The sequence below is a fragment of the Sander lucioperca genome, chromosome 12 (genome assembly GCF_008315115.2).
Source record: "Sander lucioperca isolate FBNREF2018 chromosome 12, SLUC_FBN_1.2, whole genome shotgun sequence".
NCBI classification, from domain to species: domain Eukaryota; kingdom Metazoa; phylum Chordata; class Actinopteri; order Perciformes; family Percidae; genus Sander; species Sander lucioperca.
In genome coordinates this window covers 29,424,936-29,448,218 of record NC_050184.1, presented here as the reverse complement: position 1 = coordinate 29,448,218, position 23,283 = coordinate 29,424,936, and the positions used below count along the sequence as shown (strand labels likewise).

Below are 23,283 nucleotides of genomic sequence, written 5' to 3'. Positions count from 1 at the left end.
TTTATTTGCGTGTAATATTAACTTAGAAGCTAATATTACCGTTTGTATGGATGAGTGCAATAATAATAAAAAGACAGCAAGAATGATGACCAGGACATGTAGCAAAGGGATGTTTAATGATTTCTTTGGACAATGAAATGCACATGTCCATTGTTGATGTAATACAAACAAGAGAATAAGAAAATCAACAACTTGGTGTTGTGTCAGCATTCCCAGTTCAACGTCATTTCTCGTGTGATGTTAGCGAAAAAAGATTCAAAATGGAGCAGAACAAGATGTCTGGAGTGTCACGCAAGGACTGACCAGTAGGGGGAGAGCCAGCTCTTACTAAAAAAGAAAAACTAGTGAGTCAACCTACACTTGTGCATGGGTATCTGCTATGCCCAGTTCCACTCATGTACCCTTTGGCACTTGTATTTCCATCTGAGAAAACTGAAACGTGGAAAATATTCCAGTCCCATACTCAAAGTGTCATGAGTTGAGTCAGAGACAAGGAATAGCGTATCTGGAGTGAGCAGATGGAAACACAAACAAACTTGGCTGAGAATGTGCACACAGACTTCAGAATTCATCAGCAGATTAAATAAAAAAAATAAAATAAAAAAATCACTTTAAATAAAAGCTTTAGCCAATGACACCAAAATATTGATCATTGCCGTCTTCTTGGCACAATATGAAGTCCCTCGCAGCACCATTGATTATTAAAAGTACAGAAGTCGAGACATGTTTAGGTCGACCTCATTTCAGATGAAAGTCACAAAACGTGTCAAATGACATTAAAAATTTAAATTAAGAAATGTACCACAGTTCATTATCAACAAACGGGTGGGAGTTCAAGCTGCTAGAAAGGGCAGCGAAGGCAACTGCCGACTTAAGCAGCCAAATTAAGCCTGTACTTCACTGCACCAAACCTTATTTTTCTTACTGAAGAACACTGAGTAGGTCTGGATTTAAAATATTGGTCATTTGCTTCTGAAGCATTCAGCCAGTTAATTTGTGGTTACATAATAAATAATCCATCCATAGTGGTTTTTACTGTTGAGTTTGTGTTCAACCTGAGATTTTAGTCATTTCAAGGGCAGTCAGTTCATAAAAGAAAAAAAAAACATTCATCCTTCATGCTAAGAAAGTCATATTGGAAATGCTGAATTAAATAATTTAAGACTGGGTACCTACTGCATCGTTCGCTCTAATACGCTTTATTATTGCTATGCTATTCCATATCCTTCCCGGTGGTAAGTAAACCCTGACCCTATCGCACATAGTCTTGTTGAATGGGAATGCCATATCAAGTGGTGAATGTCTTGGTCCCCTGCATCGCATGAGGATGCAGTGAAAGTCAGAATGATTAGGCAAACGAAGGTGAGCAAACTTGATCTGTGGTGAATGGAAAGTGCAGTGATCAAGTCAACATGAGCTGTAAATGCATACAATTTCATACATTCCTAGGTTGCTCACTGGCAGGACAGTCATTCCTCACATCCCTTCACAAAAACAAAAAAATGTAAGACTTTAAACATGGGTATTCACAAACACAGACTGTGTAGTGCGCGTTTGTGAAAAGGAGAGGAAAAGAGAGAGAGGTGGCGTGAATGATTGCATCAAGTGCTAATATATCATGATAGTACATGTACTCGATCTATAAAAAAACTACCTTGGTACTGAACACTGACCTCTTTCTAACAAATAATCTGGTATACAACATTTACAAAATGAACATTGTAATAGTGTGATATTTATAATATATATATGCTACTGCCTTCCTCTGGTTCTCTGCATTTTTAAACCTCTTAGAAGATTAACACCATCTTATAATTCGTACACAGTAAAGCGTACACACCACACCCAACGAGTGGCAGCCTAATACAAATAGAGTAGAGGAAGACTCTGTGGACAGTGAGTTCACCTGCATGTGTGTCCTGAGTGTGTGTGTGTGTGTGTGTGTGTGTGTGTGTGAGAGAGTGTGTGTGTGTGTAAGTGTGTGCATGGTAGTTCAGCTCGTAAACCAGGGAGCCACAACTTTCTGGTAGACTCAGCAGTGAAGGGAGTTTTAAGAGAGAAAACTTCTGGGATACCAAGATTCTTCAGCTCACAAGGTACAGGATGTCCTTATCCAAGATACTTGCACATTTAAGACAGTCCTGAATATACTTTAGGAGATAATAATTATTATAATATCAATAATAACAATAATATTAAACATATGTCAAGGTTATTTCTGTCCCATGGCAGCAGGGTGATAATCTGCATTATTCTGGATTGTTTCGTTGCCCTGTGATCCCCGCGTTTCTCCTGCCATCAGCTGTGTTGCTATGAGGGATCGGCCTCTGTGCGTCCGTTGTACGTCGGTGTGTTCATCTCAGATCTGTGAGTGAGTGTGTGTTTGTGTCAATGAATGTCTGAAGGGAGTCAGGATTTTCCTCAATGACCTGTGCGGGTTCACTCTCAGAGGCGGGTCTGGGCCTCGGGGACATAGATTTCGATGCTGTCGGCGCTTTCCGTGGCGGAGTTCTGTCGTACTGAAGCCGCGCGCTTTGCTGCCATCAAACGCTTCCTGGCTTCTTGCCGCTGTTTGTCTCCAGCCGAGTCCACGCTCCTGTCCTTCCCCGCTGACAGCTTGGGCTTAGTCTGCTTCTTTGGCACAGATGATGGAAGCTGCTTGTTTTCATCCTGAGGAAATCATGTCAAGAAGGAAAAAGGAATAAGGTACGATGTGGTGCAAGCTGGAAACACAACCTCCAGCAGTGTTGACAAACTCTCATTTGTATGAAGCATTTAAATGATAAATGGACTGCATTTATATAATGCTTTTCTAGTCTTAGCGACCACTCAAAGCGCTGTACACTGCAGGCACCAACACACACACACACACACACACACACACACACACACACACACACACACACACACACACACACACGGGATCGAACCACCGACCTTCTGATTGGTAGACTCCTCAAGGCTTGAGTTTAGGACTACAACTTAACGATTTTCATTACTGATTAATCTAGCGATAATCAATTAGTCGCTTTGTCAGTAAATCAAATTTCAAAAACGGTGATTATAATTATAATCCACCCACAGTCAATGTTGACATCCTCAAAGAGCTTGTTTTATCTGTCCAACAGTCCAAATCACAAAGACATTTAATTTACAATGATTTAAAGAGAAAATCAGCAAATCCCCACTTTTGAGAAGCTGACACCAGCGGATGTTTGGCATTGTTTTGCTTGTAAAATGACTTTTGGTTTAACGATTAATCGAAACAACTCTACTTGAGTAACTGCTCTGCTCTCAAAAAAGAAAAGAAAAAAAAAAAAAACTTTAGTATAATGAAAACGGTCTGGCACCAAATATCACCTTCTTCTCTGATTTCTCAGGAAGTTGCCAGTTGTTGGCCTTCAGTTGGAAGAGCTCATCAAACTTCATGCTGATGTCTTCTATTGAGAGTTGTAGCAGATCCCAGAACCCTGCGAGGTCCTGCGCTGTTGGTCGTGGGTTGGCATTTACGTTCTAGGGAGGAAAACGAGACAGTATAGAGAAGTGATGGATGAATGGCTTCGGTCAAATCAGAGAGAATTAATCACATTCCTCCCCCACACACAGATGTCCTGGGCAGGGTCCCTTCAAGCAAATGGATGAAGAGAAAAACTTTCAGAGGTGATTACATTTCAGCACTATTTTACCTGTAACAGAGAAAATCTGTCAAGAAGGAAGAGTGGGACAATAAAGTCAAGTGAACAAAAATCTATCAGTAAATCTGACTAGATAAATCCTCTCGATAAAGGATTTAATTTTTGCCTTTTCCTCTCTAGATGTAATGTAATGGGAAGACTGTGTGTTAGTGTGTGCATGACAAATGATGTTGGCAGGAGAAGGATGAAAGAAAACTGGGCCAATAAGAGTTTGAAAAGTTAACAAAAGCACATAGTAAATAGGGTAATACATCAAGAGAGAGATTCAGTAGGATGTAATGAAGCCACTCACCAAGTTCTCATTACAGAGCCCTCTGAACTGCTCAAACTTCTTTGTCATGAGGAGCTGAGCACTGCCTACTGCACTGCGGATCGTCCCCAACACTGAGAAAGAGAAGAATATGATCATCATCAACAGGTTGTGGAGAGATAATAGAAACATTTTGAGTTTAAAGAAAACATACATAACAAGATATATAAAAAGGAAGTAATAAGGCAACTACTTTGAGATCCAGAGTAAAGACAAAAGTCCTTTTTGTACTTGAGAGACACAGTTTGAGAGCTAGACCAAGACATAGGAGTAGGGGACTATGTAGAGTTTATCCCTGTTGTCTAATAATGAAATATTTAGGTTAACATTTACCAATTAACATTCTGACAGTAAATGATTTTTTTTTTTCTTTTAGAATATACTGTATTAACTGGAGGAGGGAGGATAACAAATTACTCTTTATACAGCTATTTTCCGCCTTAAATATTCGTATGTAAATGGAAATTCATAATTCAGGTCCACAGAGAGCAGAAAGAATGATAATCGGATGGAGCCGCTACATCTAGTCTGCTCCTTGCTCATTTATATTTAAAGACACTGCAGAGATAGATGTGCCTAAAAGCCTGAGTGGTATTCTGGGAGATGAAAAAGTGAAATGACTGCAGTTGCTCTGTTACAGCTAAAACAAAGTAGCCCCCTTCCAATGAGCAGCGTTACGGTGAGTCGATGGCAGTAATGACTGTGTCGTGCTCCGTCTCGTTGTCCGTGGTCAACATGGACGAGGCCTGACCTAATCCCCTGTCTGTGGACCTCACTAACAGGGACATCATTTAAATTCTTCATGTTACTGACTTGACAAGCTCTTTACTGTACACTTTGAGACGTCTGATCTAGAAAGGTTCTTTATAAATAAACCTTATTACTTTTTCCAAAAAAAGGACATTTGACTTTGAAGACTTCATATCTAAAATCATTATGAGAACACTAAGCCCCCATTTACACTAAGGCCCATTTTGACAGCGTCAGGTCTACCACCACTCTCTGAACTGGAGTATGGCCGACCCTGATTTGCATGTAGTCCGGGAACACCAAATAGATTGCGATGAGATTTGTGATCTGGCCAACAGAGCCGAATATACCACATTTGCATAAGGGTAAATGAAAGGGTCATGTATTACATGCAGTTCTATCATTTACCCTCCTCTGACAGATTGTTGTCTTTGGTCTCCTGCTCCATCTGTTGACACCAGCCCTCCATGCGCCCCGTTTCCGCCTGCAGCAGCTTCAGAAACCAGTTACCATCTCGGAGGCAAGCTGGCGTACTGGGCTGAACAGCATCTCCTTGCATGCTGCAGTTTCCGGTCTCCAGGCTGGGATCTGGCGGTGGAAGCGAGGAGGGGTCTAAAGCTGGGTCCAGAGTCGCCGGGGGTGAGGTGGATATCCTGGATGGGGCTGAGGTGTGTTTAAGGGGCTGCTGTACCATGGCTTTGTCCTGTCTGCAAGGTGCGGTGGCATTCCCTGTTTGACTGTTGGCGCAGTTGGCTGTGTCGTTTTCTGTGGGTGCGGCATCCTGGGACTCCTGAGGCTCAGTCTCTGTATTCTGTCTGGAGGCCATGCTGCTATCCCGGCTGAGACTGCAGAGACATGCATAAACATCAGCTTCTGACTGACAGTTAAATAAATAGCGACAATGAAGTGATGTGTCAAACATGTTCCATAGTAAAAGTTGCCTGTCAGTGAGCTTAACTCACAGGACATTATGGCAGCTGATGGTGCAGTACCATCTATTGAGAGGGGGCACAAAGTCAGAAAATACACGGTATCGAAGGTGGTAAGCAGGAAGGAATTAGCAACAATTCCGGTATACAACATAAAAGCCTAGTAGACTGCTGCCTCAGAGATAACGATGAGGAGAAAAGGAAGCAGGCTGTCATACAAATGTGAATAAGGGAAATTACAGGGCACTGGAAAAGTTTAAATGCTGCATTTTCATCTCACTACAGTCAAAACAAGAGTAAAAGGACATCAATCAGAGTCCTGGGCTGCTGCCAGGCTGACTGCTGAATGACCCTAGCAACAGTGCTGCACAGACTGCAGATTCACCAGCCTAATGGGCTAAAGAAAGAATGACAATGTGATTGTGTGCAGTTATGTAAGGAAAAGCAAGAGAAGATCAGCTACAGTGCATTCAGACAGACAGGTCTAGGGCTGAGACACCCTGTGGAGCTTTACTTGTAAACAAATAATCTTTAAGTTCAGTGTTGGTGACCAAAATGCATTGTGTGTATCCTCCTCCGATGTGTTGAATGCATTTTTTTTGCATTTGCATTATTTTTTAATAAACCATTTGCAAAAGCCAATTTACTTAGTAATATTAAGTATAAGAGTGGTTGGATTTTGGCTGTACTTTAACCCATAGCACTACGCACACGCTCAGCAAGATGTGTACAAAAATGGAGGAATATTAAGATGCCATGTGAAGTCACCAGCCTATTATATCTCAATACACGTATTAAGAGCAATATTAACACATGTATAGGTTGATATCCTGTCTTCTAATACCGAGTACATCACAGCATGCTGTGATGATTTCTGAAGACCACTTGTGGCCATTATTCACTGTTACATCAAATGGGAATGTAGACTTACGGCCTGCCGTTCTCCACTTGAACACCAATTGACTGAAATTTAAGGGGTGCAGTCGGGGGTAGAGGTTCTTCTTTTAAGACTGGCAGAATGCAATCCACCTAAAACAAATCATGGGCAACAGAAAACCGGTCAAATACAACTGTGAATGTGGCTTTAGTCCCCTCCCAGGATCATTGTACAACAGATGAAGTACAACTCTCAATAGAAGTAGACAATTCTTACCTGAATTCCAATAGAGGACAGTTTCCTCTTAGTTGCTGTGGGGGGCTGCTCTAGGGTGAAACCAAATCTCAGGGTGTCATTTTGGGACTGGGTAGATGTGGAAGTGCTGGTAGTGGCAACGGCAGTGGTGGTGGTGGGAGGAAGGTCACGAGGGGCTGGAACAGGATGTACAGAGCCTGCAGCGGGTGCAGGGGTTGCAGCAGGGACAGGGACTGGTGGAGGTCGGGCCCCCTTAGCCAGACTGCCCGTGCGGATGCTACAGAGACTGTCAGAGGAGTTGCTGCGTCCTGACTGGCTGTTGACCTCACTGCCGCGGTCCTGCTGGTCAAGGTATATGTCTTGGGCCGACTCTGTGCTGCTTTGCAGCGTCACTGAGATGAGGGGCTTGGATATGGTGCGGGGTGGGACAGGAGGAGGAGCCTTCCTATTGCTGACTGCTGACGAAAGAAGAAGAAAGAAAACAGAGAGCTTAGAAGAAGAAATCTGCTATTCGTCACTTAAGACTTCAGAAAGAAAGCAAAAGTAAAATAAAGCTGTGCTACTAGACATAATCCAGCTAGTGCCTATAAAGTGCCAAAACACAAAACCATAAACATGGCCTATCTGAAAAACACTTTGCACTGCACTTTGCCCTTATTGCTGCCTCTATCAGGTTTCACTTAAAGCTACCTCTACTGTATGTTTCCTGTTAACCCGCTGGTGGTTGTGTTCCATTGACGTCAGTCTGTCTCTGTGGATCTTCCTTTACATGCCACGCCTTCACAGTCCTTTTGCTCTGGGGACTATCAGACAAGACAACTGTGCCCTATCTGACCATAGTCCTATTAGACCAAACAGTTCCAGAAACTGTAGAACCAAAAAAAGTCCATTTTGTGTTTACCTGTTTGCATTTTCAACACCAAGATGGACCATAAACATCAAACGAAAACACTGTTTTTTTCTTTCATACACACTGGCCATGCGTGACATGTTTCAGTGGATGTATAGCGCTATCTGAATCAGAATCTTTGAAAACATCACAGCTCCACATAGTCAGTTCTAAAGTCTTAGTGCACCACGGAGCGTCTCCCCAGAGGAGAAGGCTGTACCAGCATCTGTATGTTTAGGCAACTTTGCCAACATTCATGCCTGCCATGCTGTTATTTGTACAATGATACAGCTAAAAAAAAAAAAAAAAAAAACTAGCAACTTTACTGTGTTGGATCACTGTCATTGTCACCTCTCTCATAGCACAGTAGGCAACTGTTAAATGAAAAAGGCTCAAAAAGCCCCCTGTACACTAGAGCTAGGCGATATGGAGAAAATCAAACTGACCAAATACCTCAATATCAATCAATATCAACAATTGACAATTGATGCTTTCACAAAATATTTACACAATGAGATTTTTGATAAATAATCATTAGTATTATATAGTTTATATTTACCCACTTAATGACTAAGTGGGTAAAGGCAAATAATAGAACAGCTAGCCTAGAACACTCTGGTAAGTTCAGAAAATCACTTTACTATAACGACAATACTTGTGTCATATTAGGATATCCAAAATTTAAGATGATATCCAGCCTCATACATCGTGATAATATTGATGTATTGCCCAGCCCTACTGTACACTACCTGCTCAGCTCCAAACAGCAGACAGACACAGGTAGCAACTAGCATTTAGCTGCTAAAGAGACAGATATTTTCATTCAGGAGTTAGAGATCAAAAACAGAGCTAAAAGAAAGTGAGTATTGGACTTGCGTTGGACAGAAACATGACTCCAAATGAATGAGAATGTTGCTCCGTAACTGCTGGATGTGTAAATAAGCAACTGTTCCCCATATCAACATAAAAAGGTGATCATATGTCAATGTTGTGTTTACAACTTATTTGCGTGTTTCTATGACACAAAGTGCACAAATTCATCCTAAATGTTCTTAATGTTATGAATGATGTGAAATGCACCATGTCTCTATACATCTGCAACCTTTTAGATGTTTAGATGATTGTTCACACAATCCATTAGTAAATAAACTTAACTATCATGTTGATGGTCAACATATGACATACAATATAAAACACTGCTTTGACTTTTAATGAAATTACTCACTAACAATTGCACTGTATTACTTTAAATCAGAGCAGAGCCATCAAATGGTAGACTACTTAACATAAGTGTGACATTTTGATGCTGACAGACATATGAACCTTGCTAGATTCACACACTCTTTCAACAGCAACTGAAATGAGGCCAAAGACAATCTGATTCAGGGATAAGGATCTGGACTGGTGCCTCTTTTTCTGTCATCAGTCTGCCTGCAGAGTTGTGGTGGTTGTACAACAACATGAGAAACCAGGAAAAACCACAGGCTTTCTTCAAGAATTGAGAGGATGTTGAGTCGGTTTTGTGTAGATGCTATTTAAACAGCTGGCTGACTTTCAACATATGGACTAAAAAAAGTTGGAAAACAAACAGCAGGCAAATACTTCTACTCAATTACAGCCTTCGCCGACACACATGATGGATGAAATATTTCTTTAAAATTAGCTGACCAAGAAAGTAAATAAAGGCTCACCGCTTTGGATCAATAATGAAAATGTAGTGTTTATTCTCTCCGGTAGGGGTCTCAATCTAAGTAGCAGAAGTAACACCCTGTAATTGTGAGGATGCTGCACTTCTGTCATCAGCCAGTGAATCATAGCACCTTAAGGCCCTCATTAAATCCCACCAACATACACAAACATGGCTGTGGAATCCACTCCATGCAGTTCACAAGTCGCTCATGCAGCCCTGACTGACCTCCCCTCTCAAATAACATATCCAACCAACAACGGAACATTTATTCCCAAAGACTGAGACACTTCTTTAAGTACTCATAGCACAGATGCATGACGTTCCCAAAGTTAATTATCGTGTCCTACTACACCCAGAGTCAACACATGTCTCTGTCCCATTTGCTGTGTCTACAAGGCTGCACTGCATCTCTTACTCATACACAGAGCTATAAAGTTGTTTGCACTGTAATAGATCAACTCTTTTTGCCAAATATCCACACATGCACTCGGCTCTACAATAACACAATTTATGCGAAACAACAAACAAATAGGCTAAATGCTGTTTACAACCATCCAGTCATAGTGAGGTGGGCTAATTGGAGATTATTCACACCCTTAGTAAAGAGCACAATCCATTTTGCTGTCCTAGGGCAATATGCGGTGTGATGGCTGGCTCCATATCCCCTACCTAGGGGCTCAGTGCCAAGAGGTGATTATGAGATGGATGAGCTGCCCAGACCCTGGACCTCAGGGGCAGGACCTGCTAATAGCTTTCAACTCAAAATCCTAAAGGTAATCCCACCTTCAATCATAACAAGTTCGTTTATCACAATCAATGCCTGACCAATGAATGAGAATCAGTCCAATTTAGAGATATTTATTGTTTTTATTTATCACTGTACATAATTTGATGCACAAAGTTTGCAGACCACAGCTCAGCTGAGCCTATGATGGTACAACTAATTAAACAGAAACAGACCTATTACATCAGATCAAATCTATTTAATAACAGAAATGGCACAGTAAAAAGTGTTACTTTGCAATTCACTGCAGATGAAAATTATCCTTTGCATAACTGCGACATTTTTATCAGCAAGGAAATACATTAAACAAATGATACATGACTCATCCAACCATGCCTCATTTTTGGGCCGGCCCTTGTTCATTAATTATTTTTACCTGTAGGTTACAACCCTTTTTGTTGATACGTTGCGTTATACGACGTGTTATACATATTTGTTACGATGTGTTATACATGTTTTGTCTAATCTAATTAATGTCCTGAGAAAAATCCTGTAAATTTTGTTTTATCGATTTAATAACAGGCAGAGTGAGAGCAATTTTGAGTGCTTGCATTTTGTTTAATTCACATGCGTTTCTTGAATTGATTCAATTCAATCAATTATTGAAAATAATTATTCAAATGCCCGATTTACGTGGGTTGTGCTGCAAAAATAGCCCATATAATTAGTTCTAAATAAATCCGTCGTCGAACTTGCCTTTTTATGTTATGTAAGATTTTAATGATTCATTAATTACTGATCACATGGTTGACAAGGAAATTGCTTAGTCCAGCGTTTAAAGGAAACATGTCAGCTAATGAAAGAATGAGAAAGAGAATTCCTGCTTTACGTTGACAAGTTATGTGGACAGCAGCTGTCTGTGAATCACTTATTTGAGGGGCCCAAATGCTTCCTCTCGCAATTACAACCCTGTCAACACTGCTATGATCATCAAATGTTAACTAAGTTGGATCACTTATGAAAGCACTGCAGTCTCTGACCCAGGATATGCTCTGGCTCCATCAGCAGGTCTGTCTGCGAGCTATCAGATGACCACTAATGGGCCCTCCACAGCAGGCTAAAAAAAATTGTACATGATTTGACTATTTTCAATGCTGTTGCCATTAGCACTGTTTACAAAAAAAGCAGGACTAGCTTCTAGTCCATTTTAGGTGAGACTGTTGGGTGGTCTGGTAAGGTTTGGGATTAAATACTGCTGAGCTCATTCTTGAGTGATTTTGACTACAGTCAAGTGTGTTAATTAGGCTGCAGAGAGAACTTCTTTGCGAGTGGAGACAAGTGTGTTCAACATTAGTTTCTACTGGAGCAGCAAGCTCAATATACACAAAAGCCAAGCACGCACCCAAACTTAAAAACAGTATTGTAGCCTATTGTGGATGATGAGCCTTTGTGAAACTCTGGATATGAGCCAAGTATCATGAAAAGAGGTGGTAGCAGAAGCTCTGTCCAAGATCAGCAGTCTTATTGTAATAGAATGGCAGGCTGACAGGCTGGGGGAGTCGTAGACTGAGAGATTAGACCAGGACACATGGCTGAGCATGACTTCTGACAAACAGATTAAGCACACAAGGCACACCATTCAGCAAACTATGTTACATTCAAATCTGATCAGTAAGATGGCCTGTGCTATATTAACTGCAAATATTGGCATATAAAGTAAATCTTTGCCCTAGCTCTAGAATTAGGCTGCGTCTCATTTCTCTGTCTTACCCCTTCCCCTTAGTTTTGCGCATTCGTGAGTTTAAGGGCTATCCCAATTCTCTTTTTGATCGAGGGGTAGGGCTAAGGGGAAGGGCTAGATACCCCTTAGTTTTAAGCAAAGTCGCGAGCTTACTTGAAAGCAAGGGGTACCCAGAATACACTGGCAGGCAACAATGGCGACCAAAGAGACCCATAAATCTAAGTATTTTCGGCTTAAAGAATTTAATTAAAAATTCTGAAAGTCTTTTTTTTTTTTTTTTTTTTTTTTTTTTTAAATCGCTAGTTTGCACAACAGTCCTGCATTTCTCTAACCTGACTCCGCCTCTCCTTCTCCAACGGAAAGTTCCCAGATGGATATGCCGATCAAATGCGAAGCAATCCATCTGGGAACTTTCCGTTGGAGAACTTTTGGGAAGGGGCGAAAATACTGGTTATGCGATTGGATAAACCATCTGTCTATCACTAACCTGACTCCGACAGAGAGCTTGCGAGATCAGGACGGTCTCATGAGGCTAATTTTCTTCACGACTAGTGGACCAGTTGATATATCAAACTTTTGCCGAAACCAGTCGGGAGAAGAACAAAAACATCTTTTCCTCCGAGAAAAGCCTCCAGTGCCGTTCTTTGCTCTTCTTTCAATGAAGGAATACTTTCTAATTTGGATAAAACTTGCACGATAGCTACGCTCATCTCATCCGTGGAAGCCGCCATGTTGTTTAGACTGAATAGTCGCTTCTCGTTGCGTCACACCTAAACCCGCCTCAAAACCGACACTGATTGGTCGGTCGTTTGGCGAACGGCTCCAAATTTTCTCTATCTCAAGATGCCAGACTGATCTGCGAGCGGAAAACTGGAGCTTGCGAGATCAGGACGATCTCACGAGGCTAACATTTCTACAGTGTTAACTAAACTCCTTTAGCAGCCTATTTCGTTTGATATCAGTGCATAACACTACTTGCTTTGGAGACATCGGTACGTGCTTTACATTGTATTATTTATTATTATGTACTGTATTATTGTAATAATGTGTAATTCATTCCTGTTCATGCACCTGTGCATTGTTGTTGGTTATGATACAGGACACTAGTGAAAAAAATGGGGTTGGAAGAAAAGGTTTCTGGCCAACAGGCATCAGACTGTGGTCTGGAATTTCAGAATAGCTGTAGTTTTTGTTTGTTTGTGGTATTGTGTGTCTTTTTTTTGTTTTAATTTATTTGAGTGCCTTTTTATAATATGTGTGTGACATGTAAGTTATGGTTCTAATAGTTGTAATGTTATGTTTACTTTATTGGGCAATAAAGAGCTTTTTGTTAACAAATGAAGTGTTCCTGAACATCATTGACATTCAAAACAGTGATAACTGAAACAGATATACAACACACCACGCAGTGTGTATACAAATATTTATTGCAAACAGACCTAAGTATGTATGATGACGTAACCAAGTGGTGTCTCATTTCATAGGGGTATGTTTTCACCCCTACCCCTTACCACTCGGTTTCGAGGGACAAGGGTTAGGGGTAGAGATGGTCCGATACCATTTTTTGCTTCCCGATAACGAGTACTGATCCGATACCAGTGTGTCATATATTTTATTATGTTTTAACAACTGTATACTACTATCCCTGTATGGAAGTGATATGAGTGCTATCTTTGTTGTCGGTCTGGCTCAGGTTAAACTCTTTGTGAAACATGAACAAACAATGAATGCCACAGAACTTTCTTTTATTATGCAGTTTGACAGTCAGTTATAACGGAAAAAGAACATAAACTACTTTAACGTAGATTTACTTTAGGGCTGTGGTATTGGATCGGTGCATAAACTCCAGTACTTCCCGATACCAGCGTTTTAGGCAGTATCGGAGACAATACCGATACTGGTATCGGTATCGGAACATCTCTAGTTAGGGGTAAGACGAAGGGGTAGGGGTAAGGGGAAGGAGTAAGACAGAGAAATGAGATTCAGCCTAATCTCATGTCAGCTGGGAAAACTATAGCATTATGTATTGGAAAACTGCTGAAATTACAAATATACTATGTGTACATAGTACTAGGAGGTCAATTCCTATGGTGATGCCAGATAACTTCAGATCTTTTGTTGCGCACCAGGATTGCATATATGGTTTTCCTTCAAATTTGAATCACTGTGTAAATTAAAATGATACGTTGATGCCATTTGGTTCTCACCCCACTGCTGATGCTTATAATTTGTGTATTACATGATTTATATTCATTTTGTTGACACCTCAGTTTCAAAAATCTGATTTGGATTAGGTGACGTTTTCCAAAATAGCTTCATGAATAAGAGAAACAAGCTTGAAGGTATGAGTAAACAGGCAGCAAACATTGAGCACTGTGGACAGACTTCATGAGAGAGATGGCTATCTGTTGAGACAGAAAGACAGGCAGGCTGCCTTTTAGCAGACAATGCTGAAATACCCCTAGGAAAAAAAATAAACCATTACCCAACACAGAGCAAGAGAGTGTCAACACCAAAAACAAAAAAATGGGATATAAAAACAAACACCTTCAATTTCATTAAGAGTAAGAGAATTTGTTCTTCTTTACGTGCTACTGCGGCTAGTATTCCAAATGCAATATAAAATGGTTCCATAAAAAGAAATGAAAGAAAACACCTTGTCTTGAGCCATTCAAATTGAGACAAATTCCCAATAATTTTGTCCTTCCTTTGCACTTCTGGAGATTTGGTTTGTCCATTCTTATCTGCTGTATAGTCTGATACCCTTAATATATCATTATCCTCCTGTGGTCCTTAGTCTGACCTGCTGGACTGAGGCAACAGTCTGGGTTACAGCCTAATCAGCTGATGAGGACAGGTGCTGCTTCTGATGACAAACCTTTCAGGATGAGAAACTGGGAGCTTTATCAAGATAGAGTATTGTACCTGAGAAACTTTTAATTTATTTTGAGACTGTACTGCTCAAAAAAGCCTAGAAATGCTTTTTGGAAGGAGTTTAGTTTAGTTTAGCTTACTTTCGATTAGGGCTTTGACTCCGAACTTCGATATTCGAATATAAAAAAAAATATTGATATTTGAACGAATATTAGGCAGCCCTTAATATTCGAATTTCGAACCTGTTACGGGCATTATTTTTGTTTGTTAATATGTTTGCTTGTAAACCTTGTTTTCAATTCAGATTCCGAGGCTTTTTCACGCATTTCAAAATGTAAACACGTCGCGGCGACGCACGTCGCTCGGCCGCGGCTTGGTAGCGCATTTCCCCCGACTCAATCAAGGAGAGGGTTAACTTCTCCTGCTCCGGATGTCTCACCGTGGTCAGAAAACACAGGGGAGACGATTTGTTTCTCTCTATGACTCTAGAGTCGCTACTCGCTCTGAAGCTACCGGTAATCACCGTCACTCTCTCACTCTAACACACACTCCACACACTCCACACACGCAAAAGTATAAACATCAGACCACTTACGTAGGCCACGGTGAAATATCCGACATTCCTGTTGAAAGCATAGTGTTTGTGTTTAATCCAGGGTCTGACTTTTAATAAAAAAACAGTGGTGGCAGTGTGTTCTTCTTCTGACAACATCATTGCACGCCTACTAAGTGATACACTGCCCCCTGGTGGACAGAACATATACGAAGTTTGATACCAATATAAGCCTTACTGAAGGCATTTAATGGTAAAAATATTATTAATAAATATTCGAATATTAATATTAATAAACAAACTTCGAATATGATTTTTGGGCAAAAGTCAAAGCCCTACTTTCGATTAGTTGTTTCGTCCACAAAATGTTAGAAAATGGTGGGAAAAAAGTGTACTGTCACAAAAGACAAAGAAAAGCAGCAAATCCTCACAACTGAGAAGCTGGAACAACAGAGTATTTGGCATTTTTGCTTAAAAATTATCCAACGATTAATCAATTATCAAAAGAGTTGCAGACTATTTTTCTGTCTATTGACTAATCGATTATTTGTTTAAGCTCAATGACAAATTTCCATTAACATAACAATAGCATACTATTAATGTGTGTCATACTCTAATACATAAAGTCTTACGATGTATTATACCAAGTGTATTCTTTTTAGTGGCTGCCAAAACCATTGTGGTGCAAAATAAATGTTTCCATCTATGTTAAAGTAGTTCTCTAATCAGTGCAGGAAATGGATAGGCCTTGACTATACTCTCTAACCATGTTAACTAATAGCTCCACACACACACATCAATCAGGACGCCTGTCTGCTGTTGACCTTACTGTAAAACTACAGATGCTTCGCCCATTCAGTCAAGAGATTACCTCATCAATGAGAGTGAGAGGAAGAGTGTGTAATACTGTGGAGGATGACTCACAGTCTATCCATGGTGATACACAGACACACCATGGCTTGTGTAATATGGTGCTGGATACAATGAACATGCCTTGTTGCCACAATGAAGCTTCAAAGCCAGTGTTTCTGACGATACCCAGCAACCTGCTAGGAGAAGTTTAAACTTTGAAAGACCAAAGAAAATAAATAAGTTCCTAAACATTAGTTAGTAATTAATGCCTGTGATGTGCTGAATTCTCCTAACCAATAGAAATAATAGAGTCAGTGAGCATAGAGGGGACATTGGTAATGCTATTGTGAGTGATCTTACCACTCACTTTGTTTGCACATCCGTCTCTTGTCAGGTGGTCCTTCTCATAAAAGCCCAGTGAAGTGTCCTAACTGCAAAGCACTACACAGGGCAGGAAGCTGATACATTATTGATTGTGTCCTCAGGTCTTAACACATGGTAGCTAGCTACGGAATGAAAAATGGCCCATGAAACTGTGGACCAAAAATAGCCACTGCAGTTGTGGCAGTTGGGGTAAAAAAAAAATTAGGTTTTTAGACACTAAATTAATCTCTGCACACCATGTCTTTAAAACTGAAATTTTAAAACACAGTTGAAGTCAACTCAATATTGTCTTCCAGCAATCAATGTTAAACTAAAAAAAAAAAAACTTTTACTACTACTTTGACCTGATCAGGAGAAAGCCATGCAACAAGACAAATAATCTGCAGTAGAAAAAGGTGTCAGTTTTGACTTGCAAATCCAGATAAATATTTTGCACACCCTGCACAAAACCGTGCATCCTCAAAACGGTTAGGCTATTTTGTACATATTTAATATAGTGTCTACATGTTTTTTATTGTAATATTTATATTATATATTTAACTGTTGCAGTATTTTTGCTCTATTGTTCCTATTCCTCTGTATGCACCAAACACATCAAGGGAAATTCCATGCAAGTGAAAACTTACTTTAGCAATAAATCTCATTCTGATTTTTACTTATAAGTTAAGCTCAACGTGATTCATAGCTTCCTCCATGCCTCTGAGCTCAGATCACTGTCACATGTTGAGCCTGGAGTAAGAGAGAAGTATCGTTTAACGTTAACTGTAGTTTACTCAATTTGACAGTTAATGTTAATCAAAAAGATCACATGTAAAATAAACTAAATTATCTATAAGTCCGATGTTGAAGCAATGAGACTTCACAATATGTATAATGGGTTTCTTTTTCCGTTTGAATCAGCGATCCGTGCCAGTAAGTTAGGACTTAAACATCTCTGACATTAAACTATTTGGCAAAGTAAGATCGCTTATATTATTAGTCAATGTGAGCTATCTGCTGTAACAGACGTGGACGGCTGGGTCAGCCTAACTAGCGTTACCTACCGAGCTATCCATACTATCTTACCAAAGCTGTTGACGCCTCAGCTACTGTTAGCTTTTGCTACTAGCCAGAGAACGCTCATTACGGTGGGATCTCACACAGGGCTTTTAACGTTGAGTAACAACGTTAACGTTAGCCAGAGGCATTATATCGCAGCTAGAGATGGAGGAGAGCCATCAGAGAGGAGCTGCTACCGGTAGCTTTTTGCCTCGTTACCACCAGTCTAACAAAAGCAACCACATTACTGTCTAACGTTACCTGCCTCGCCTGCTTGCTAACGATTCGTATTAAGGTTTCATCCTTTCTTCATCCACGTTAGCTAACGTTAGCTAACCTACCGTACCATTAACGTTAGCTCACGTTAGCTTGTCGTTGCTAGCGTACCGACAACAATTGACAGTCTAAATATTTACACCCACTCGGAGAAAAAGCGACACAATCTTACTGTATGGCGGTTGACTCGTAAAATCCTTATTTTTTGGTCATTCATGAAATGCAGACAAGATGCAGACGGGCTCAGTATCCTGCCGTAAGACACACACACAACGGTGCTGTGAAGAAAAGATTTGTAGTCCACGCCCTTGACGACGAGGATTGGAGTCCACGTTTTCTCCGTTACTGCTCTCTGCGAGCGACTGGTCAGTTCTGGTCTTCGATGTAATCGAACATAAACGTGATTGGTTTAGGTCTCTGCATGACGTTTTTGTGAATGTCTTCGCGATAGGTGCGTTTCATTTTGGTCCCTGGCACCGCGGGAAAGGACAGTCTGGTCTTGACAAGCTCATACATATTCGGTCCATTGTTGCCTGCCCTGAACAATGGAGCTCTATTTAAATTGAATCGTTTCCAGTTTTTGTTTTGACGAGGAGTTATTCAGTCTTTATAGCAATCAAGACAAAAAGAAAAAAAAAAACTCCTGGATTACAAAATCAGACAACAATGTTTTGTAAAACGAATAAGCCTATAGCCTATATTTGCAATTGCCAGTTAACATAAATAAACAGGTACTTCCTCCTAGTAGTTCATGTAAGTTTTGGTTATATTTGCAAGGAACCAGTACACATAGCCTAGTGTATATAGCAAATAACTGAAAATAACAGTATCAAAAGATTATGATAACAGTAGATGTTCATTGTGGGAGGCAAAAGTACACTGTAAATATAGGTTTTTAATATATGAATGTTTAATGCATTAAGACATGTGAACAATACACAACACTAGTATGACTAGAATTGCAATTTATACGTACCCCAGAAAGAATACTTGTGTCCATACTACTGGTTTGTACGATCATTTATGTCATCTTTAATATGCTTATGATGATAAACATAATTAACCTATACCACATTTGGACTCTTTACAAAATGTAACTAATCCTGCCATATCCAATATTTTATTCTTAATTGTTAGATATATCTCCCAGCTTCAGGCTACGTTATTCAGTCATAAGAGAATTACACCCGTCAGAAAAAAAGAGCTGAAGAAGAATAACATATTTTTGTTTTTCATATTAAATGCCCTAATTTACTTCATGCATTCACGTCCAAATTATTGGCACTTCACTTCAACACAAAAACAATCAATATAACTTGACAACAAAAAAATTTCAAACCCAAAATAATAATTAAAAAAAGATTAATTTGCAGCATTTGTGTGACTGCTCACATCATTCTTAAAAAAAAAAAAAAAAAAACTAAAACAGAATTTTATAAATGCCTATCTACAATATAGAGATGCTCAATGGAGACATTATTGCAGACTGAGTGTTGAAAACCCAACAGTTATCATTTGAAAAGGACGGATGGTTGGGAATTTGACATAAATCAAACAACATACACTGAAAAACGATACACAGATTTGGTGGCAATGAAGTGGAGTCAAACTTTTCAATTTCTACTTTTCACAATAGCTATTATTACATGGAAAATGTCCTGCTTTCCTGTTCCTGCATTCATTTATTTATCAATTCAGAAGAGTACTGTTTTTGCCCAACTCTGCATCACTGTTGCTGTATGAATAGTTTGTCATGGACTTTTACTGATACAGCCAGAGCACCTTAACTGTAACCAAACGTCCTCATTCAGACTGAAATGTAAGAATTATTCTTATACCAACCTTTACCAAACTATTTTCTATTATTATCTACATGTCATGTGTCACGCATTTTGTATTCCAGAGCGTTCTTTCAGTACAGAGATGATCCACAACAAAGCAAACTAATTAAGCAAGACACAACTCTGTTAATCTAAGCTAAAAGGTGACATTTTATTTTATCCCTTTGGGGAAATAATTGTACCTATAGCGAAGACAGAAATATGCTATACTGTTTAGAGTTGTGTGTGTGCTATGAATATAAAATTGTTAGTAAGTGTAGTTTAAAAGAGATATGTTTTACATTCTGCTTTGTATAGATTTCAGTGAAGTCCATGAATAGGCCTACAATTTTCAATTTCCTACAAAATGTTAATTTAGCTATTACTAAGCTGAGTAAATAGATGTGTGGTTAGTATTTAATGGCAAATATTTCCTCCCTTTCTGCTAATATTTTTTTGAAAATCTAAAAGACTATCTTCAGCAGATCTGTCCCACCTTGTCCTCACTGGTACTCACTGGTGTTGGAGCTGTAGCCTGTAGTGATGAATGGTGGTGAGTCTGAGTCCACAGAGGCCGTATCTTCATCCTGGGAGCAGCCCGCCTGAATGGCCCGCAGGTAGCTGTGGCTGCGCGACCGGAAGCACGTGGGTGCAGGCAGATCCAGAGCCTCCACTGCCTGCGATTCCCCCTCACAGTACGGTACTGAGTGCCCACAGCCCTGCCCGTATACCTGTAAGAACGTGTGCAGACTCACACGCTAAGCGCAGAGGGAAGACTGAGAAACATGCATTTAACAAGTATATACCCAGTGGCTGAATAAGTACTCACAGCTTTTACTGGAGTAAACGTGGCTATACAACAATGCCAAAATACTCAATAAAAAGTATCATCCGCAGAATGTACCTAAAGTATCAAAAGTACAGTAGAAGTACTAATTTCACAGGAAAATGGTGAGACTGGCGTGTCATTATACAGTATATGACATTATTAGATTGTTCATACTGATGCACCAATGTGTAAGTAGCATTTTTCTGTTGTAGCTGGTTGAGGTGATTTGTATTGCTATGTTTGGCATTTTAGTAGCAAATACGAACGTGTCGTAGGTGGTACATAGACATAAATAACTATCCCTCAAAATCAACTCACTCAAATTGTTGTAGTTTAGAACAAATTCTTTACTCTGATTGTTTTACTGTCATCTTGGAAGAAACTGGATCTCTCAGTCATTATTTGATTAATGTAAAAGCTCCCATGTACAAGTAGAGACTGATGCCATTGCTTCTTAAAAGGATTTTTGCATTAGTCTGATGTGTGATTCTGCATCCCACTCCAATCCTGCTGATGAAGATATACAACAAGTTCCCTTAGGTTTACACTGAGGCATATGTCCCACTTTGACATTCTGCAAACACTCTCAAGCATCTCTTCTATTCCACCAGCTTATTCCCGGCTGGCTCATTCATTTACACCCTGCTCAACAGACATTACACTTAAATATTCTCTCACGGCAGATTCAAAATTGGAAAGTTGCGTCAATTTGTTTTTTGCTCATTCCATGGTGATTTTTAGTGGGTCACTGGAGTTAATCCAAGATGATCTAATTAGCAGTTTTAAGAGATCTGAAATTTCATAAGGTATGAATATGTATATTATACCATGAAAAAACACATTAAATATTGCTGTCATGGACACGTTGACTGATCATGACTGAAATCTACAACACCTTAGTTAAACAGACACACATGAGAAGATAGTCTTTGCCAGCCAAGTAATAATAATGTGACGAGCAACACATTTGATAAGATAAGAGACATACCTGAGTGGCCGAGCCTCTGCCCAGTGTGCCAGAGCAATGGCTGAAATCATTGTTTCTGTAGCGTGGAGGGGCCTCCAACGGGCTCACCAAGCAGTCTAAGTTATCAAGGCTCCGATTAGTCGAAAGCTCTTTCAGGGAAGGCAGGGAGCTGTGGAAGTGAATGTAATAATCAGCCTCTCAGAAGTCAGAGACTGGAATAAGTGAGGGCTGTGTTTAATTGATGATATCCAGGAGAAACTTTAAATCACACTCCGAAAAGTTCCCCTGGGTATTTTAAAGTTAAATACTATTGAGATGTGTGGATAGAGATATGTGCTCGGGTTTAAAATAGCAGCACAGAGGAAACATTGATTAATTAGTGAAACTGATAAATATGAAATTCACTTTCTGCTTGATCTAGGACATTTTTTTTTAAAGTTTCCTCTGTTCTGGCTTGCCCTTTTGGCACCTGGTGTTCGTGAAAATGTGTGTGCATAATGAGCAGCAGGGTGCAGTTGACTGATTTCCATGGAACATTTGCATGTTATGAAACCAGGGCTTGAGGAAGCAGGCAAGAGTAAAGTACTAACACACCACTCAGGGTACCTGCAAGGCAATAGATGGAACAGGATGCAGAGAGGAGAAGTACTGGGAAAGGTTAGCCAAAAAAAGGTGGTGGGTATTGGTGGTAGGGCAAGTGAGGGTGGGTGGAGGGCCATACTGCCTGCCTATGGTTGACACTGACCTCAGATGCTGCATAGAACATGCACTCTGTAGTGGAGACCACAGATAGTCCTCCCGCATGAGAGCGTAGCAACGAGGCCTGTCCGTGTGGAGGTAGGGGTAAAACACATGGCAACATTTCATCTCCTACTGCTTTTGTACCAAATAAAGATGATACTGTATGTCATTTCTTGTCCCCTCTCATTAATATACATCTCTTCCTTCATGAATAGCTTTTAAGAGATTGTTTTGACTAAGTGCTGCTGCACATCCAGACAATTATTTGTGACAAGATGCTGCCACCTGCTGACTACCTTTGTAGACATGCGAACATTTTTTCTTCCCACAACTTTTACAACATATACCCCTTCAGTGCTTATTTCTATTTTAATGAATGTAACGTAAAAGAGAACAAACACAACTATGGCAAAACAATGAGCATGGTAATCCAGGTTATAATTTCAATATGATGAATGTGATACTCTAAATCATGGGACTCACTTGCGTTGTGGGAGAGGTGGCTGCTGCTCACTCAGGGAGTGCTGGGTGGCCTTCAGGTAGCTCTGGCGACGTGCTGTGGCTTTGGGGGAAGGTTTGGGACTTCCTTCTGAGTCCTCACTGTCTTCTAAGTCTCCCATAGCTTTCACATAGCTGCCACTGCGCATCCTTCGACAGGGGATCTCAGTTCCTCTGGCCCGGCCTCGACCCAGAGTTCCTGCCCAGTCCCCCAGTGGGACCTGGATTATGAAAACACCGTTGCTAGACTCTTAAACCATGTAATGAAGCTACTTCAGGTGTAACCCTTAGACACTGTATGAATTTCACGGTTTGCATCACTTTGTTTAAATACATTTTACAGTATGATTCTGAGCATGTACAGCAACGGTAGCCTACTTGAAAAAGAAAATATATGAATGTGATCAACCTCATGAAAATCTATACATGGGGCTGAGTATAAACAATGAGGATAAAGTATATATGACCAACAGAATAAGGGTCAATCTAACCAAATTATCATATATTAACTGTCTTTCTTCCAGTGCTTAAACTGGTCAATAAAACCAACAAACCTCAGAGAAATCATAGAAATATCCATGCAAACTTACA

General features: G+C 40.1%; 1 protein-coding gene across 12 annotated transcripts in view; it reads right to left on the bottom strand.

Annotated features, from left to right (window-relative positions):
• Positions 1–86: 86 nt before the first annotated feature.
• dlgap4a (discs, large (Drosophila) homolog-associated protein 4a) overlaps positions 87–23,283 on the bottom strand; it is an 88,247-nt gene continuing 65,050 nt past the window's right edge. For 4 of the 12 annotated variants that reach the window (XM_036008330.1, XM_036008329.1, XM_031316717.2 and 1 more), the window contains 11 exons: positions 22,678–22,913; positions 22,199–22,276; positions 21,475–21,622; positions 20,175–20,415; positions 6,838–7,274; positions 6,616–6,713; positions 5,718–5,750; positions 5,164–5,600; positions 3,988–4,079; positions 3,361–3,513; positions 87–2,670 (listed from right to left, as the gene is read on the bottom strand). In XM_036008330.1, coding sequence (XP_035864223.1) covers positions 2,446–2,670; positions 3,361–3,513; positions 3,988–4,079; positions 5,164–5,600; positions 5,718–5,750; positions 6,616–6,713; positions 6,838–7,274; positions 20,175–20,415; positions 21,475–21,622; positions 22,199–22,276; positions 22,678–22,913 — 2,178 coding nt within the window. In that variant the 3' untranslated portion in view covers positions 87–2,445. The remainder of the gene's footprint in view (positions 2,671–3,360; positions 3,514–3,987; positions 4,080–5,163; positions 5,601–5,717; positions 5,751–6,615; positions 6,714–6,837; positions 7,275–20,174; positions 20,416–21,474; positions 21,623–22,198; positions 22,277–22,677; positions 22,914–23,283) is intronic. The other 8 variants (XM_031316722.2, XM_036008336.1, XM_036008333.1 and 5 more) reach the window with 7 other exon arrangements.